Below are 20,761 nucleotides of genomic sequence, written 5' to 3'. Positions count from 1 at the left end.
TACAGTATTTCCAAGAAGTAATTTCAAGGAACGAATCTTACTATAAAATGCTTTATCAAATTTCTTCATTACCCCACCCTTTCCTCTCTTTGCTATTATGGTGGTCAGTGTAATTAATTTTTATAAACAGTTAGGAAAGAGAGGGGATATGCAATTGTTGTGGTAAGTTTACTGGTTGTTATGTCTGGTGAGTTATAATTAGTTACATTTATATAGCGCTTTTCCAGTGCTCAAAGCGCTTTACATATGAATGGGGGAATCTCCTCAACCACCACCAATGTGCAGCATCCACCTGGATGATGCGATGGCAGCCATATTGCACCAGAACGCCCACCACACACCAGCTTATTAGTGGAGAGGAGACCGAGTGATATAGCCAATTAGTATGAGGGATGATTAGTAGGCCAATGGGCAAGTTTGGCCAGGATGCCGGGGCACACCCCTACTCTTTTTCGAAGGACATCCTGGGATTTTTAATGACCACAGAGAGTCAGGACCTCGATTTAACGTCTCATCCGAAGGACGGTGCTTTTTTTTTGACAGTATAGTGTCCCCGTCACTATACAGGGGGCATTAGGACCCACACAGACCACAGGGTGAGCACCCCCTGCTGGTCTCACTAACACCTCTACCAGCAGCAACCTGATTTTCCCAGGTGGTCTCCCATCCAAGTACTAACCAGGCTCAGCCCTGCTTAGCTTCAGTGGGCAAGCTGTCTTGGGCTACAGGGTGATATGGCTGCTGATTTGTGAAGTGTCAGTTGCGACGCTGTGCCTGTTAGACAAAACGATGGCGGAGGAAGGAGAGAAGAGTGAGGAAAATGTGTTGTCAGACGAAGACCTTGTGGTGAAAAGGAACAGCACTTCAGCTATGTCATGGAATTTTTTTGTATTTATGAGAGATGACGCCGCAAACACAAGTACTGTGGAAGCGGTGATTCACATATTGCGTCTATTGTGCGCTCAAGTTCATTATTTCAAATGTATGTGCGCTCTGGAAGCGCCGTGGTCGCGACTCGCACGCAGTGCGACGCACTTGTTTTTTCCAGGTATTTCAAAAACATTTTAACTTTTCAAAATGACACAAGCGCAGCGTGCAGGTCATGTGACAATAACCTACATATCTAGCGTTTTCCACGCGTTTTAGGCGCGACGTGAATGGCCCCTAAAACATGAAAAAATATAAAATATTTATCGCAACTGACATCGTCATCGCAACATTAAACAATGTCATCACAAATCGCAACTTTTCCTCACATCGTGCAGCCCTACTCCTTACTATGTTTGAAAGATTCGCTCACAATGCAATGCTAACAGGAGTTAACTTACATGCTGTTTTTCCGAAGCGGGAGGAATTATGATAATGTCGGTCGTGTCCACGTCAACAGGCCCAGGAAGTAAACTGTTGCCTACAATCCGTGTGTTTGTTGTAGTCCAAGAAAAAAGATTAAGATTGGAGACGATAACTCGCATCATCGTTTACTTTGGGGTTTGTACCTTTTGCATATTGTTAACATGTGCTAATACACACTCTCACACCAAAGGAAATGTAAAATCATGAATGAGACAATAGGTGCTCTTTAAAGTGTACATATGTTGTCTTAAACGTGTTCATGTCTTTTACGTGTAATCCCAGGTTTTTCATGCCAATGAAGCTTTTTTGAAATTGGAATCTGCAGGGATCCATTTTCCTGGTGTGAGAGACTGTGGGCAGTAAACACTTCAAACACATTTAACTGTGTTAATGAAGTAGATGAGGAGCATTTGATCTTTAATTTGTTCAAGGGAGCTGTCCTCCAGTACGATAGACTGCACACCATTCATTTCATTGAGTGTGTGGCTCTTAATTATTTTGAATTTAATCAATAAACCATTAAGGTGTACTGAGTGGAATCGAAAGACCCAGGTCACCTTCACACCCCAATGAACGCCGCATGAATGAATTTAGAAGTCCTGTTCAAGCTATCATAACCAACGTTATCGCTTTAAAAAAATCACTTCATTATGTCTTTGATCGGTACAAGATACAAGGTGCAATGCATGTCAATATTAGTATTATAATGTAAGCAGCCTTTCTTTGAATCATAATCTGTAATTGATAATTTTTTTCTCATTCATTTTCATTTCACTAAATGCATTTTTTTTATTATTTATTTATGAGTCAGATTAAAAAATGAATAGAGGTGACCTGTTTTAGGTACCACGTGCCCTCTGTGATCATTTATGTATTTTTGCATTTTAATTAGGCCATCGTTTAATTAATGCAATGATCAGAATAAGTGCATTATAATGCAAGGTTTTTACTGCGTAAAGATAACCAGACCTAAAATGACATGAATTAATTCAATAGGTAAGCTGAAAGATAATATTTATGTTTACACAAGCACTATCAATGTTATTTTGACTTTCAGAATCCAGTAATAGAGAAGTGTAAGTTAACGTATATAATGAAATGGATTATGATTAGCATTTTGAGGCAACATCTGACATCAGCACATTAAAAAAAATCTCTCTGGATGCTTAAACTGCCTACACAAAAAAGCCAAAGGGGATTGATGACATGATTTTGTAATGTAATGGAAAACGACAGCATGCAAGCCGGAGGACCCCGTAAACCCCTGTAGACCAAACTCAAACCCAACCTGTATGTGTATGAGAAGTGAGTCATTGGTGAACACTGATATGAGTGTAGGAGTGAGAGCTATTTAATTCCACTTGTGGACAAACACACATACACCCATATATTTAAACCTGTTACTAACATGCAATATTTCTCTAGTTTTGATATATGAGGCCTCAGAATCACTTGTTACGGTATAAATTGTTTGCAGATCTGAACACTACAATAAACAACAGCTTTGCAATGGTTACAGCACACGTCATTAGTTTATTTACAACCAGACAAGTTTATGTTTGGCAATCACTCATTCGATCGGATGCAGGAACATTATCCCACAGCCATAGTATATAGATAACATGAATATAATAATATATACAGTATATGTCTGCTCACAGAAATGGGTGTTGATACTGATGTCCCTTCAGAAATATTACAAGTAAAGTTTTTAAAAGATGTGATAGTGGAGAGGCTCTTAAAATGACCTTGACCAGAGGGAAGCTGAATGTCACCTAGAAATGATGCGCTTTTTGCGAGATCCTCAAATGATAAGAGCCCTTGACAACAGGTCTGAAAAGGTGCAGCTGAGTGGCTTTAATCCACCCACACAGAACACATGTGCACTCTACAGCACCCCGAAACAAAACAAAACTTACACTTAGGTACACAGATATTTACTCTGTTTGACATATACTGCATTAGCAGAACTACACTTTCCATCACGATTTCAATTGCATCACAAATCTGTACACATCAATGATTTGTATCAATGCTTACAAACTTTTAAACAAATCTAGAAATTATTTTTTTATTCAACTAAAAACTTTTACTCAATTATAGATGCCAGATCAGGCACAACACTTGCATCTTGCAAGCCTAGTTCTTGCAAGGGCTAGTTCACCCAAAAATGAAAATTCTGCCATCATTTGCTCACCCTCATGTTGTTTAAACCTGTATGAATTTCTTTATTCTGTTGAACACAAAAGAAGTTATTCTGATAAATAACACAGTACCCATTGACTTCAATATAGAAAAAACAAATACTAGAAGTCAATGGTACCGTCAATCGTGTGGTCACCATAATTTTTCAAATTATCTTCTTTTGTTTTCAACAGAAGAAAGAAGCTAATACAGGTTTAAAACAACGTGAGGGATGATGACAGAATTTTTGTTTTTGGGTGAACCCCAAAATCCATTTAAAGGTTTTTCTTGCATGCCACCACCAAAGAAATGGAAATCCATGCAGACAAATACCTAATTTAAGACATGCACTGATTTATTCCTAAATGTATATATGGACTACCTTAGTTTATTTTACCTTACCTTAAGAATTATAGTAAGCACCAATTCAAGCATTACAAAATTTAGACTTAAGTACATTTAGGGGAGGTTTTAGACTAAAACATTTTTAAGGGCTGTCCAAACTGAAAACAACTTGCACTTACATATCTTAAAATACATCAGTGCCATTTGTTTTGACTCAAAATGCACACAAGTAATGTTTTTATTAAGGCATGTTTGTTAAAACTACTTATATGTCCTAATTAAACGAAGGCATAGTCCTGGATTAAGATAATCCCTGTCTGTGAAACCGCCCCTTAAAGTACAAAAGTTGTCACAGGGGCGATACTTTTTCAAAAAGTACACTTTTCATTTTGGTACCCCATAGGTACATGCTGGTACAAAGTTTATACCTTTTTTTCTGAGAGTATATAATCATCAAAATATAACCTGAATCTTCATATACTTCCAAACTCTGTTTTACACACAATCAACAAAACACAGAAAGCATTCATAGGAAATGAGCCGAGTCCTCTCAACTTGGGGCAGATACGATCAGTAGGGCAAGGGAAAACCACTTCCTCTCGCAAAATCACTGACCACTTACTACAACCAGGAATTCGAGGAATAAAATCAGGACTAGATCCTCTAAGCCCCCTGATTGCCAACCCATTAGGAAGCGTGCCAGTATGAGGGTCTGTCATTACCTAAACTCACCACTAAACAATGAACCGTCCACTGATCTATATAAATGACTGGATTGCGCATAGAACGCTTGACGTAACTGCGTGATTTGAAGCCAGCGCAGAGTTCGAGCCGCCATCTTGGTATACCCAACCGGCAGAGAGCGCCATTGACTTCCATTCAAAATCATGATCAAAATTTACCCCCTTTACAGCGTATCAGTTACACAAGGTTAATTTTTAGGATATGTGTACGTAAATTATTTGTTAATTCTGGTGTTATTTGCAATGTTTATGTTTTAATCGGGCAGGATAATGGATTTATAAAAAACCGTTAATGTGAGTGTGTCTGTTGCATTTGTTAATGACACGGGTATAAATAAAGTTTTTTTTGACATTCAGCTACACTGTGACGGTCAGCGTTATATCTCTAAATAAGTTTAGGTAATTTGTAAGTTTAGATAACATAATTACAAAACTAGCAAATTATTGCATGCACATACGGTACAAAGCATGATTATTTATTTAGATTTCAGAATGAGCACGTTTATTGTCATTAATACTAAATATGCTGCGGTCTGTCTGCTGATCTGATACTGTAATAAAGATGAATGTATAATAACTGTTTAAAACGCAAAATGTACAACTTTCAGTAAATAACTATTTACATGCTTTGGACGTTTGTGTTGTTATAATGTACAGGGTAACTTCACATATAAAAACGAAGACGAGTAAAGTGATGTTTTATCATTAAAATCCGATAACGTCCATTGATTTAATAGAACGTTTGGGTATACCAACATGGCGGCGCGGTGGCTTCACAAGTGTGACGTCATGCGCAATCCAGTCATTTATATAGATCAGTGGAACCGTCCCAGTCCACCTGCAGCCCTTTCAACCTATTATGTGCCAATGCTGTTTTTGTTGCCAAACATCTAATAGGCCCACAACCAGTGGCAAGGCCAAAAATTTTAAAACGAGTGGACCTCGGTGAAATAGGGTGGACCTCAATGCCTACTCTTAAATTACATAATTTTACAATAATGCGTTTAAACAATTACGTTTTTTGAGTCATGGATCGAATTTTTTAGAGCAGCAAAAAAGGGAAATAAGGACAAATCAAGAAATTATAAGCAAAGAAAAGAATAAAGTTACAGATAAAGTACAGTATTTAGAAATTTAATCAACTCTTCTTCATTCTTTAAATGAAATATAATTAAACACAAACATGAAATGTTTGCGTTCACTTTAAGACATAACTGAGTGTATTCATTAGAATACTTGCCAAGACTGTTGAATTTCAAGATTATTTTGTGTGAATGTGTCGTGTCAATGCAGAGAGAATCTGTTTTGTGTGCTTTTTGAAACGCATGTCTCATTGCTCGTGCTTATTAGTGTGCGTCCATTAAGTAAGTATGTGCGTCTGCGCGCACAGAAAGCAGCTCACTTTAACATCTTTTTGAAATCACATAGTTTAACATGACTTGAATGTTAACATTTGCAAGATTTAGAAACACATGCAAATGATAAAACCAGTTTATTATTTCTGAATTGTGCGTATTTGAGCCATTTGATAATTTATGTGTGATTTTTTTGGCTTTTCTACAAAAATAGTTTGTGTCTCTTCTGAATGGGTGGGCCAGCCGTCAATCTGAGTGGGCCAGGGTGGCACTGCCTCTTATGTAGCCTCGCCACTACCCACAACTTTTTTTATGATTTATTTTGTACAAATTCATACAAATTAGCTCATTCATAAAATACGTATGAATTCCTGTGAAATCAGGCTTCCCATATTCTGTAGCGCACAGGCACGCATCATGGTAGATCATTTAAATTCATTGCCCTGAAGTAAGAGTGTATATAGCTGTAATAGTAACACACACCATGACTCGTCATCTAACCTAATTTCATCTTTTAATCCCCCCGTCCCATCATCATTCTCTCGGTCATTTCATTTTCAATCTCCTTCAATCCTCCGTCGCTTTGCTGATTAAAAACAGCGGCGGTACATCAATGTTAACGCTTTGTTGACATAGGCTAGCAATCGCTCTTACTTAAACTCTGGTCATAGGAGTTGGCGAAAGACATTTCAAGCCACAACAAGTAGGCTAGTAAACAGAAAAACAAACAGAGGATGTAGCTTTAATAAAAAACAGTGCAGTTTTTCCTGGCACTATAAGCCTGGTTTAAATAGAAAAGCAATCGCTTGCTTTGCTTAAGAGCTCTTTTAGTAAAGTGTTGAGTTTTTTGGGGGTGTGGTGATGAGCGGGGTGAGGTGGAAGTGGGCAGTTGAGAGTCAGGAGCCAAACAGTGGGCTTCTTGTTTGATGCAAGAGTGCTGCTTTCTAAAAATGGTTCAAACCAAATGACGTAAAAAACTGATGGTTTTCGTCTGTTTCTTCCCCACCATTCATCTACGCCTATGGCTCCATACAACCCCTGTTCACCTTCCTTCCCCCATGTCACTTGTTTCTCACTTCTTTCCTGTCTTTTCATTGGTGTACATCGGTTAGCGAAGGTTACCTGTGCCTGCAGGGCAGTGTGTCTTACATGTCTGTGTGTGTGAGACAGGAAGAAAATGAATGTGTGTGTGTGTCACTCCATTTGCAGCTACATAAATAGCCATTTCCCACCAGAGCAAACCCACTTTCCCACCACCCACCTTACACACGAGTCCCAGCGGGGACACACTGAAAAACTAGACTGATCTTTCCAGACCCAAAAAAGTTGTTATTATTAAACATTATCACGGATTCCCACAGTGTCTGTGAGGTGGCCTTCCAAAATGTATGCCAGTCAATCCACATATACACATTAAGGCAAATGCCGTCACAACCACCATCAAAGCAAAATGATATTATAGAGATTAAAGAACCACAATCTCATGGAAATTCATACGTATTTTACGAGGTGGCTAATTTTTAGAGGTAGACCAATTCATCAGTTTGCCCATTAATCGGCACCAATAGTTCACTGGTGGAACAATCGACTACTTGCAAAAACTCCATGCCAATAGTTTTTCTGAATGCGTCCATTGCTTCATATCATTATGAAGTAATTTATTTACTAAATAAATGCTGCATTAGCAGAGAAACAACAGCAGGAAGTTTGTCGTCAAAGCTGACAAGACAATAATATTAGTAGTAGGCTACCTCAAACAGTTGCAAAAATACACGCAGATAAATCCAATGTGTAACCCAAATGTTTAATGTCATGATAATTAATATCAATTTGCATTCATTTATTTTCAGCTGGTTACTTTTATCCATATTTTAAGTTTTTAATTCATTTGAATTTTACCAGTGGGAATATTTCACAGATGTATTTACTTCAATACTTATTAATATATTTTTATTTATACATTTATTTCATTTAGCAAATTTTTATGGGTCAGTGCTGTTGTTTTATTACTTTTGTAATACATTTCAGCACTGTTTCACTTTTTGTGTTATGTTATGTTATGTTGTGTTATGTTTTTTCATCCAGTATCCATTATAAAAAAACTATCGTTCGATTAATCGGTTATCGGCAAACAGGGATCAACTTAGTAATTATTATTGGCCATCCTCTACTAATTTGTATTATTCATACGACCACGATTGTACTTTTTAAAACAATTTGTTTTCATTTGTGTGATGTTAAGGTTAGGTTTCATTATTTATTATGATAACTATATTATTTTTATGATTTACTTCGTACAAATTCATACAAATTAGCTAACTCGTAAAATATGTATGAATTCCAGTGAAATCAGGCTTCCCATATTCTGTATATATACTGTACATAACTTTTTTTTTCTGCTGTTGAATTAAAGGAACAGTATGTAGGATTGTGGCCAAAACTGGTATTGCAATCACAAAACGTGTGGCTAAAACTGGTACTGCAATCACACAGCTGGTGGCCAATATACCAAACGACAACATAAACATCAGTTGAGGGCTGCAACTCCACTTTTTAAATGACAATATCCTGGCCAGACCGCTGTTGTGAGTGATATAAGTATTTGAAATGAAAATTATTTCTTAATGTCTAGTGACATTTTAGGGCCATTTAATGATTAATTGATATAAATTTCTTACATACTGTTCCTTTAAATGTGCCTCACATTAAAAGTCACGTTTTCATGCTCGCATTTTTTTTTATTTTAGTTAGTGTGTAATGTTGCTGTTACAGCATAAATCATATCTGCACAATTATAAAGCTTAAAGCAACACCAAAGAGTTTTTTTACCTTAAAATAACATTTCCAAAAAAGTTTTCAGTGGTTCATCCACTTTCACATTCGCTTTGCAGCCCTCTATCGGCCAAAACTGCACTAAAGAAGTTTCCAACTGTGGGTAGTGGTCCTGTAGTTCGAGTGAAAACTACAAAAACTTGCTTTACGGCAGACCTACAATCCAATCAGAGCCAGCTATGCTGCAGTATTTACGACAGTGGTAATGAACAATTACGCTTCTAACCTGTAGGGGAAGCAAAGAGCAATAAGTCTTTAGTGTTGCTTTAAAGTTCAATGCGATATATTTTCTTTAACAGAATTCACTTTTCAAAGCCTACAGTGAATGGCCGGTTTAGACTACAAGCCTCTACTTCCTGGTTGAATTATGATAATAAAAAAGTTTTTGACTAAACTCCGCCCACAGGAATATGTCAGTCGCCAGCTAAGCTCAAACGGCTCTGCTAAGCTACTGGTCGTATCACAACACACTAAACAAGCTACACAATCAGAACTTAATACTTATTTCTGAAGGAGGGACTTCATAGAACAAGGAAGACATCAACCCGTTTTTAGGACAGTGAAAAAAGCACTATACAGATAAGTAAATTGTGTGAAAAATACTGCGTTTTTTACGAAACATGAACACATGTTATATTGCACACCGTAAACACAAGCAAGGCTTCAAAAACACAGGAAAAACGGGACCTTTAAGCATTTCAATGTGCAATCTGTCACTGACAATCTGTACACTTGAAAGAAAAGATAAGTAAAAGAATGTAGAAAATAATTAGTTGAATACAAAGCATCTTGTTTAAAAGCATGCGCTGTTAGCACCGCATACATCAGTTCTTTCATACTGTAATAATGAAACACGGCAGTTCATTTCAATATCACGCCTGATATCATCAAGCCTAATATTCCAGCCCCTCCCCTCCAGCCACCTGCCTCCATTCTGGTGTGTGACAGCCACTTTATACAATCTCATTAATTTCTGATGGATAAAATCATGCCCTTCTTTGCGCTGAATAGCCTGTCACTCAGAAATAGTGTATTTCAGATAACAGAAGTAAAATGATTATGTGAACAGCATTTCATGTTAACTTCACACCTCTTCCTCCAGCCAATGATGTCTAATTTAACCGATATGATCTGTAAATTTGGTTTTGGATTTGGAAATAAAATATAAACAACGAGTCTTTGTTTTCCAATATTACACAACGTTTCTTACACCAGACATATACATTTTGTCACTGAATTACAGACTCTAACCATTTCTGTAAATCTATATGTTTTTCTTACTCTTACACACACACACTCAGAAACACGCATGCTAACACACTCACATGCACCTGCCTGTTTGTCAAGAGCTGGCCTGCACAAAAGCCAGATTGAGGTTGATTGAACACCGCAGATGTGAAATTACCCATACCCCATTTGGGCCAATTTCCTTGTCTTTTACTGGCTATCTGAAGAGAGTCAACACATCCATTCAGCCTCATCTTTGTGCCCGCACACACGCACGCACGCACGCGCACACACACACACATTATTCTCCATTGTATAAGCAGGCCAGTCTACCTGATCATTAATACGCAGCTTCTTATCAAAGAAATTAGAAACCTATTAACTATAGAATAGAGAATAAAAGAAAAGAAGATTGACAGGGTGTTTTTCATACAAGGCGGACAAAAGCAGAACAGAGAAGGTGGAGAGAGACAAAAAGACAGACAGACAGAGTGAAGTAAAGATGCATAGACAGTGCGACTGTACCGGTAATGACAGACAAATGATTGACAAAGCGTTACGGCGTGCAGGTTTTTTCTTTCTTTTCTTGTCCTCTATAACAATCCCTTGTTTAAAAATATACTATTTTATATTGTATACTACATCACAGCATGTCATTAGTGCAGAGTGGATGGATATATAAATTTGAACTTCAAATATTTGCTTTTACAAGCTGGGCACAAACAGCACACAAGTCCACGAATAGTTCAGCCTCTGTTTGTTTGTAATAAACAGACCGTCTTTAGCCTTGACTAGTATAAAAATTGCAAACAATATGAATTCGCTTTACGAGACAAGTCCATGTGTAGCTGTTTTATAATCCTTTTGAACTGACCATAACCATTGGAGACACTTGCTTTCTATTACAGACTCATTGTTGGATCTAAAGGAATGCTTTACAGTTTCTACATGTGTGCCGAGTCATTTTAATTGACAGCAGAAAAAATATTTGATTTGAGTCTATTCATTCATCATCTCTTTTTGCTCTTGGGTCTATACGGACTGTCGGACACGCATGCAAACAAAAAGAGGAAGAGTTACACAATAAACAGTATAAACCCTAGACTGACATGATTAATCCTGTCTGATAAAGCCAGTCCTGGGCAGACAAACACAACAGCATCTGTGCTATGTGCGAATATGTCTGCACGTGTGTGTGCTTTACTCTGTACATTTCTGGCTTGGCATAGGTTTGACCCATAAGTGGTGCTAGACCCTACTCAGCCCCCCTAAAAATCTGTGATTATGGCATCTGCCTTTGTGTGCGCTGAATACAGAGGCAATTTCACATTGAATCCTCTCTTTAACAGCTATTAAAATGTCCACTTAACTCTATATTTGATGTGGCAGCTGCATTTTTGGTCTGGTTCTTAAAGATATCATATAATTTCAACAAACAAATGGGTTTGGCAAGGAATGAATGTCAAATTATGCAGGCGGTATAACTTAACTGGTACAGTATGGCCATACCCATACCAAGGTCCTGGGTTCGATTCAAAGCAGATGCATGCAATGTAAAATGCATGCAATGAGGAACAACTTACATTTGGACTCACAGTCATAAAAACACACTAAAGTGCACAGACCTTATATAGACTTAATGGTAAGAATTCATTACAATACATAAAGGTGGGTGCGCATGAGAGTGATCTGTAAGTGAGTCTGCGGTTCAACTCTTTATATGACAGAATATTAAAAATGACTTTGAATGTCCTTGCTAAAGCCTGTCTGTATATATGAGCAAACATGTCTGTGTGAGTGGATGTTTTGTTCTGCGGGCATTGTGTGAGTATGAGCGCGGGGTGAAATTGGTGCTGTGGGCGTTGAGGCACTGATCCATGCAAAACCACACTGGCACAACATTACCCTTTATGTCAAGCCCCTGCCTCCCTCTCTCGCTTTGATTACATTTAATATTACATTTACACATGAATATTTGGCCAGACTAAATTTCTTTGGTTATCTTGTTTGCAGACACCAATTCTCTACCGAGTAACGTCATACAATTATTATTTAATAACTGTACAAAGAGCAAAGATTTCCTCTGATAATATCCACAGTTCCATTATGAAAGCCAAATTTACATTCCATCTGAGGTATTTTGTGCCTCAAAAACCATGACATGCTACTATGCAAATGCATAAATTATTATTTTGAATGCCATTACATAACCCGGTCCGAACAAACTAGACTACTTGATATGTATTTGTTAAAAACACGACCCTTGGGAATTCAATAATAAAAAAACTTGACAAACTTTGACCCAAATGCAGTGGGTGAGGTAAATAAGATAGAGTATTGACTTAAAAACGGGTTTACTCACGTGTGGGCGTACATAAATCAAAACTCAGATCAAACTGAAGAAAGTTTACATGTGTAAATAGCAGGTAATGCGGCACTGTGCAGAACTATCGGCGTGTGACATAAAAGTATCGCGGGAGCACTCGTTTCGAATCGCTCTCACGGGACTGTGATGTCATACGACGATCGGTCTGCGCAGCTCTGCATGAAGTGGAACACCTAATACGCGCCGAAGGAAATAAAGAATGCATGTCGCCATCTAGCGGCTAACACACTGAATTTATTTATACAAATACATTTAATACAAGGGTTATCTGAGTATGACAAGTGGTTTATTTTAAGATAACAAAAAATGCAGGGGTTTCTTTAATAAATGTCAATTTTGTCGATACCGTTACATATAAAAGAAAATCTGTATTTTAGTAGCTTTCAACAATCTTTTTTTCTCTTTTTTAAAATATATATTTTACTCAAATTCATGGTAAAACCAGTCTCCATTTATGTACACAGCAACTGTGAAAAATGCCAAACATTATTTATAGTATTTTATTTGCTAGATTTTACAGTATATAATATATGCTTTGACTTACACAATATCAATGTAACAAAATCATGATATTCATAATATAGAAAGGTTAAAATACATTTTATAGCCTGAATAAAAAAAATGTGTTAAAACTCCCATGATATGACATACATATACATATTTAGAAAGAAGACTTTAAAGTTTGTTTGTTTTTCCTGTATACAGCTATTGGATGGTCAAGTGTTAAGCACATTACATTTACATTTAGGCATTTAGCAGACGTTTTTATCCAAAACGACTTACAAAGATTAGGAAACAATTAAGCAATTTGTCATATGAATTTGTCACACTAGTACTTATTGTGTCATGAGGACCTTAAAGTGCATTTTCTATGCATACAGTAATATAAACTATAACTAATAATGAAAGTGCATTGTTGGTCTGATTCCAGAAATGAACACAACAATAAGTTTAAAAATATTAGTTTACACCACCTATTGCTATGACTTAAAGTTTTACCCTATAAACCACAACCTATAAACAATTAACACATTGTAAAAAAATTTAAATGAAGCATTTTTGTCAAATCAACATATATATTACGCTACTTTTAACTTAAGTTAAACAACTTCAACTAGTTTTTATAAGTTATGTCAACTATTCACAAGTCAAAACTTAAAATAGTATGTTGAATTGACTTGCAAAACCAAGTTGTTTTAACTTCATGCTGCATTTTTTTTTACAGTGCGCACACCAAAACAACACACAGTGAAGTGCTGACACAGTGGCTATAAAAGAGTTTTGCTGGTGTGTTAGTCGTCTAGGTCCAGATCATCTAAACGGTCTTCCATGTATTTAGTAAAGTCAAAATCCTGCACTTGGAAAGGAACTTTTTTCCACTTCTTAGGTGAACATTTGCCTTCAGGAGTATTCAATGAAAAATTCTCTAATTTCAAACAGGGGAGTATTGCCACTTTCTTGTATTTAATCTCCCATCCCCAGTTCTGGGAAAAAAAGAAAAAAAAATGAGCAAAATGATGAAAGAATCCTGGTGTTTTGGAAAATACGCTTATAAGCACAATATTTGCATGTGATGGTATTTTTTTAACATAAAACAGACTGTACCTTTCCACATTTACTGCAGCTGATAATCCTTCCAGGCTCCCAGTCTTCAAACCTTCTCTCCAAAGTCACCTGACCACCAACATTATAATACCTCCTATGAAACATATGCACAGAAAATTATTTCACTTCACAATGTGTCATATACACCTTTTGCCATATATTAAAAAATTAACAAATGTTATGAAAATGCACTTTTGCTTAAGTAGCTTACCTTTAATTTGATTGGCAAAGCTATTCTAATATTTAGTAAAACAGGGAGCATAATTGTGTGGTTTTGGATTTTTTTTATCATACTAACGAAAGATAACTTACTTAAACAGAGGATTGATGTTAACACGGTGTGAATTCTCTATACTTCTGAAATCGTCTCCATGGCAAACAGGAGTAAAGCACCCGTTGCACAGAAACTGTACACCAGCAGGAATGAAGCGCTGACTTCTCTCTTCCTTCTGCTTTTCAGCCATGATCCGAATCATAACAGCAGTTTTCTGAAGCTCTGAAATCTGATATTGTACAGATAAGCGACTGTTTTTTCCCACCAATAGAAGTTGGATTTATTAAGTTATAAAATACACATTTTGAACTGATTTAAGACGACTTCAATTGCACCTTTAGTCTGAACTCCCTGGGAGTCATGCTTTGCACTTGTTCAATAGCTTTTGCAGTCAGATCTTCCAGATACTCATTGGTGAGTTCCCTGCGTATTTCACGTCCCCCTTCTTCGGCAACCACTGAGTAGATGCTGTTCTCAGCTCGAGCCCGCCCACTGGCCTGCTGCTGAGCGATTTCATTGGTCAACAGGCCATAACGTACAACCACGTTGCATTCCTTTATGTCAAGTCCTTCCTCAGCTACGCTGGTGGAAATTAGGAGGTTGAGGCCTCCATCTCGAAATTTTTTAATAGTTTCCTTTTGTTCACTCTACAGATACAGAAAACACAAAAAAAATATTTACAGCCTCTTCATTGTTTCTGTTTTTAAAGCAGCATATCACACTTTATATACGGGGTTGTTGAATGCTTTATTCTGATTGGTTATGTGATGGGTGTGCATTATTTTTGATAAATGCACACCTAACCACAGCAATGTCTGTTGTTACTGTGGAAGCCAACCAATTGACTTCTGAATTATTTGAAAATAATGCACACGCCGCTTCGTGTCATGCCACCTTGGGTGTGCATTATTTCTAATAATTCATACTTTACGTATTCTTCAGCATAAAGTGTGGCTGCAACCTACCTGGGTCATGTGTTGTGCACCCGTGCCCGCTCCAGTGAGAATTCCAGCTTGGATGTTGACCCTCCGCAGCTCAGGGTTTGATATAACCCACTCAAGAAGATTGTGGGTTCCTCTGCGGGTCTTTGAGAAGATGATGCCACGAGAGCTTTTGTCTTTAAACTGTTCAACCAGCACGTGTTCCAACTCGGCCAGTTTGGGGTTTTCGAAGCAGGGGTTCGACGCCAGCAGCTTTAGCTCCACACGGTTCTCTAAAAAGAAATAGAAAAGCACAATTATCAGCTTCATCAGATTCATAAGTGTGTCTGGATGAGATCTCTTACAATCTGGTTAAGCCAACACTCTAAAAATGTCTGGATAACTTTTGACCCAATGCTGGGTTGTTTTAACCCAACTGCTGGATTATTATAACCCATGGTTGCATAACAACAACCCAACCTTGGATTATTTTAAACCCAGCATGTGTTCTGTCCAATATATACCCATTATGGGTAAAAAATAACCCAGACATTTTTAGAGTACAGAACAACCCCAAATGAAACTGTTATTTTTAAATAAGCTAGTCCTTTTAAACTTTATACCACACCTTCAAAAAGTCCCTGGAGAAAAAAGTCAGTGCCATCCAGCAAGTTGTTTTCCATTGACTTGTAGAAATCATCCAGAAGCCGAAACGCGTCCACCATGCGAACAGTGCTATTAATGAGCAGAGCATCGTTGTATTGCCGCAGATGCAGAGCGCACTGAGCTATCAATCTGTTCTCCTGCAGTACACCTAAGACATGAATGAAACATTGACACCATTTGACAACAATCTCGATTTGTGTTTGTGAGCAAATATGCAATGATTTTCAGTAAAAACTTATTTTCTCAGCTTGGAATAGAAGTTGTATGGAGTACGGTCCACTTATTAGGGAGTTTATTATTTGGACATTCCCAGTACCATTTTACTTTTATTATATAGAAGAGTGGTTAATAACTCCAGAACTTTATTCAAAACATAAAGCTAAAGTTAATTTAATGGTATTAATGTTAATTCTCTATTTCATTGCTGTTAATGGTACCATCAGAAATTCTCTATTTATGTAACATATTTTTCCTATATAATTTTCTCTTCTTTGACACCTCTTCAGTATGTATGCTATATATTTATTAAGTTTCCTGCTTTCCAATTTCTTTATTTTCTTATAAAGCTGCTTTGAAACACATAGTGAAGCTACGGTAGCCACCATGTCATCGTCTTAGACAACATAGTTACAAAACGCGCTCTATAAAACAGCTTGTCCGTTTAGGGCTACTGTACAAACATGATAGCGTGAAATGGGTCATTCTATTCGGTCCAATTTCAGGGTAGTTTATAATTTCAGCTGAAAGACCGTTTATTAAACTGTAAGAAAATATATATTGGTCCAGCTCAGGATATTATGATTTAATAATTTTAACCAGATTTTTCACATGTGACATAGGCCAAATGTCCCCCCTGTTACAGGACATCCTCATATTTTGGTAACACTTTATTTCGATAGTCCACTTTAGACATTCTACTAATTATAAGTAACTTTGCAACTATATCACCTACCAATCTTTAGAGAATTAGTAGACTGTCTGCTTAATATCTACTTACACTTTATTGTGATGATATCTCAACAGACATTCAACTGACTATAAGGATCTTTGCAGGTGCATGTCAACTTATTCCACTAACCCAAACCTCTTCCCTAACCCCAACCCTTACAGTCTGCTAATACTCTAATGACAGTTAGTTGACGTTGACGTATAGTTGCAAATTATTGAAAGTTAGTTGACATAGTTGCAAAGTTATTTATAGTTAGTAGAATGTCTAAAAGTGGACTATCAAAATAAAGTGTAACCCATCTGTTTTAATAAGTGTTTAGAATAAATAGTTACTTTAATATTAAAAATAATAAAAATGAAATAAAATTGTCATTTTAATAAATTTATAAAAAAAAGTATTAGTAAACAAGAATTATCTAAAAGAAAGTCATTATGTTTTACAGTAAATTGAATTTTTGTCGCATTTAATTTAATTTAAAATGGTACTTAAATGCAATTAATTTCCATTTTAAGTGACTTCATTTTGTCAATTAATTCCTTGCAAGTATAGTAACCAAAAATACATGCATAATATTTGTTGATTTTATTTAATTTATATAAAAAACTGCACTGGTAACAGGGTGGACAGAGTAGCAACAAGGTGGACACAATGTAACAGGATGGACATCACACCAGTGAACAACAAAACATTTCATTAAAGCAAAACCTATTTGCATTTTTTAATAAAATATACACTATTATGTCTTGGGGACACAAATGGCACCGAATAGTAAGAATGACCCAAGTGGCAACTTCTATGTATTAGGACCAGTGTGAATGTAGATGAAAACGGCTCATTTTGGAACGAATTTATACAAAACTGATATGATTATGGTTATGTATATTATATTGTGCCGAAAAGTTTGAGAACCACTGGGTTAACCTATGTAGTGCTGGTGACCTCTGACCTGTTTTGCGCAGTTCCACAACATCAGCTTCATATTCCTGGGTGCCCTTCTCACGCAGACCAAAAGTCACTGTTGGCGGCATGAACTCATGAATCATTGACATCATTAACTTTAGATGGTCAGCAAACGGGTCCTGTATGACACAAAAAACATACCGAATGCTACTGAATGTGTAAGTGCAGAGCAGCTATACAGTACTGTAGTATACCATGAAGAGTAAAGTCAAATCTAAAGGTTTGTGATCAGTACCAGATGTCTTTTTTCAACAATGTCGTATCTCTTTATGGGCCTGGGGACGACTTTTTTCAGCACTGGTTTGTGGTTCTTGGTGGACACAATTACAGAATCCAGATTGGCACAGATCTGAAAACAAGTGAGAGTGATCATTCGATCATTTGTATATAGTGCAAAATAAATTGTGTTGTTATCTGTCTTTTTGTGCACTAGAGTTGGTCGACATATTGAACTTTTAGGAAAATGTATGATTATTTTACAGACACACACACACACACACACCTGCAGGACGTGTTCAACAGCTTTATCCAATGACCTGTTTCCTCCAGTACCAGGTGATGCTGTAAGACCCAAAACCTGAGGCAAATTTCCTTCTTTATCCACTTTCTTTTCCACATAGCGGCTCATAATTTTGTTATAGACGGCATCCTTATTTGTGTGGTGGCATTCGTCTATGACCAGCAGGGTGAAGTCTGAAAGGAGACAAAATATATTTAAACATCTGCATTGTGCTAATTCATTTTTAACAACAATGTCTCCATTTAATCCCATTGAATCACATTTATGTGTCCATGTATGAATGTGTCAAGCAGAAGCAGACAATACCTGTGAGCTCCACATGTTTCTCCTCATCCATGTTGGTCAGGGCGTTCTCCAAGATCTGAGCAGTGCAGATCACAACGTCAGATTTCTTGACCACGCGTCCAAAGAAGTCTTTTTCATCGCTGTCACCGCTGACGGGCATGATCTTATAGTCTTTCCCAAGAAGAGGTTTGAATTCCTTCTCATAGTGCTGGTCTACCAGGTGCACCTGGGAACAAGTACAACATACAGTAGTATACGCTAATGGAGTACACAATTGAGTAAAAACGTAATAGAAAACCAAACTATTGTCAGGAGAGAAAAATACAAATGTACGGCAGTATCGTGCACAGACCCATTGTAATAAACTAATCCAGCTTTACCTTGTTGACAAGCACTGCCACTTTAGCATTGGCTTTTGTCTCTAGGTGTCTCTTGGTGACATAGACAGCAGCACGGGTTTTTCCTCCACCTGTGGGGAGCCAAATGATGCTGTTCTCTCCTCTGAGAGCAGCCTGCACTACCTCTTCCTGGTACGGTCGAAGATCAATCGCCATCTACAGAGTAAAAGTGAACAGTGCACAGATGAAAAAAATAAACCCATTGATTGAGATGCACACGATGAGCACTATTAGGGGCGGGACACAGCAAAGCTTTTTTATGTGGCTGAAAACCTGGAGGACGCCGACTGACAGCTGTTTTTTTCAACTGAACACTTTAGTGGCTGTGATACGTGAGCTGTGAGCCGGTTGGTTGTTGTGATACTTGTCCCTTCTCCACTGTGATTGGACAGGCGTGTGAGAACTGACATTGACGAGCGGAGCTTTTTACCCAAAGTTGAATCTCTTTCAACTCTCGCCGCTCAGCGCTAAGCGCATAAAAAAACGCTGAGCGCCGGGCTTTCATGCGCGAAAAAATCCTCCAGCTGCTGGCTTTTTTGAAAAATGCTGTACTTCCATTGAAACAATTGAAAACATGCGCCGGCTGCGGGCGCAAAAACTTTGGTGTGCACGCCCCCTTAGGCACCCCACACAAAAGCAGCAGTGTATAAGGGATTGAGCATTGATAAAATATCGTTAAAATTTGATTCAAAGGATTTGTTGCCATAAATTTAAAGGGATAGTTCCCTAAAAAAAAAATGTCATCCTCATGTTGTTCTAAATCTGTATACATTTATTTTTTTCTGATAAACACAAAAGAAGATATTTTGAAATATGATGGTAAGCACACAGTTGATAGTACCCATTAAATGTCATCGTATTTGTTTTTGGAAGTCAATGGTTACAATCAGCTGCCTGCTTACCATCATATTTCAAAATATCTTATTTCATGTCCATCAGAAAAAAAGAAATTTACACCGGTTTAGAACAACATAAGGATGAGAAAAATTATTTTGGGTGTACTATCCCTTTAAGAAGCTTTTACGCACAATAATGCATCTGGTTATGTGCTGTGTGTGGATCATTTCTTAATAAACTTCTTATAGACTTTAAATACATTCATGTGAAATACGTATTTAACCAATAATCAATGCACTTAGTTTAAGTCACAATACACCTTTAAGATAGGTACAGTACAGATATTAAAAAATATAAATATATCAGCACAAAATTTCAACACTTCTACCTGCAAAGATATAAAGGAACTAAGCAAATGTTTAAAGATAGATGTACCTGTATTCTGTATTTACCTACCTGTGCTGCTGTCACTTCAGCTGTGAGAGATCTGTGTGTTACTTTAAAGACAGGAAGAGCTCCGCTGATCTTTAAAGCATTCGCTTGATCATTTCTCTATACAGAAAACGAAACCAAAAACAGAGCAAGGGCGCAGCTTGAGGTGATGAATGACAGACGACGATAGATAGACCAAATTCAATGACAGCAGAAATATGTGGCTTTGTGAATGATTTACCTTTATTAAGCATTTATATTTAACATCCTAATAAGCTGAATATGTTCTTCTGCACTTTTATAAGGATTTTTATTTTCTTTGACAAATCTTTTGTACAGGCAGCTAAAACTAATTTTGGCTTATGAAGGAATGTATACAGGCAACGCGACAGACCTTGGTGGAGCCCTACATTAGAAAGCAAGTGACGTTAGGAAATCAAAACCTAAAGATTGCTTTACTTTGTTATTAACTAACGAGTCATGCCAATGT

General features: G+C 37.1%; 1 protein-coding gene and 1 pseudogene across 2 annotated transcripts; both read right to left on the bottom strand.

The window, feature by feature from the left end:
- Positions 1–629: 629 nt before the first annotated feature.
- On the bottom strand, positions 630–746 carry LOC135771160 (5S ribosomal RNA; annotated as a pseudogene).
- Positions 747–12,726: 11,980 nt separating this feature from the next.
- On the bottom strand, positions 12,727–20,388 carry dhx58 (DEXH (Asp-Glu-X-His) box polypeptide 58). 2 transcript variants are annotated; one of them, XM_065279770.2, is made up of 12 exons: positions 20,296–20,388; positions 18,985–19,158; positions 18,626–18,830; positions 18,302–18,492; positions 18,035–18,148; positions 17,786–17,918; positions 15,853–16,038; positions 15,270–15,517; positions 14,640–14,951; positions 14,343–14,533; positions 14,031–14,124; positions 12,727–13,909 (listed from the first exon to the last, which is right to left on the bottom strand). In XM_065279770.2, the coding sequence occupies exons 2-12, from the start codon at positions 19,156–19,158 to the stop codon at positions 13,718–13,720; spliced, it is 2,040 nt and encodes a 679-aa protein (XP_065135842.1). In that variant the 5' UTR covers positions 20,296–20,388; the 3' UTR covers positions 12,727–13,717. The 2 variants fall into 2 exon arrangements, with proteins under 2 accessions (XP_065135842.1, XP_065135851.1); XM_065279779.2 differs by having other exon boundaries at positions 20,292–20,381.
- Between the last annotated feature and the right edge of the window lie 373 nt (positions 20,389–20,761).

The sequence above is a fragment of the Paramisgurnus dabryanus genome, chromosome 3 (assembly GCF_030506205.2).
Source record: "Paramisgurnus dabryanus chromosome 3, PD_genome_1.1, whole genome shotgun sequence".
Lineage (NCBI taxonomy): Eukaryota > Metazoa > Chordata > Actinopteri > Cypriniformes > Cobitidae > Paramisgurnus > Paramisgurnus dabryanus.
The sequence above is the reverse complement of the archived record's forward strand: the minus strand, read 5'-3'. Positions and strand labels throughout refer to the sequence as shown.

Bases quoted from the DNA above. Each gene is read 5' to 3' on its own strand.
- dhx58 (XM_065279770.2), bottom strand. From the start codon at position 19,158: ATGGCGATTGATCTTCGACCGTACCAGGAAGAGGTAGTGCAGGCTGCT. The intron at 18,149-18,301 runs GTGTGTGTGTGT...ACTTGTTTTCAG, and splicing joins CTGTTGAACACGTCCTGCAG to ATCTGTGCCAATCTGGATTC. The intron at 14,534-14,639 runs GTGCAATTGAAG...GTACAATATCAG, and splicing joins CCAGGGAGTTCAGACTAAAG to ATTTCAGAGCTTCAGAAAAC.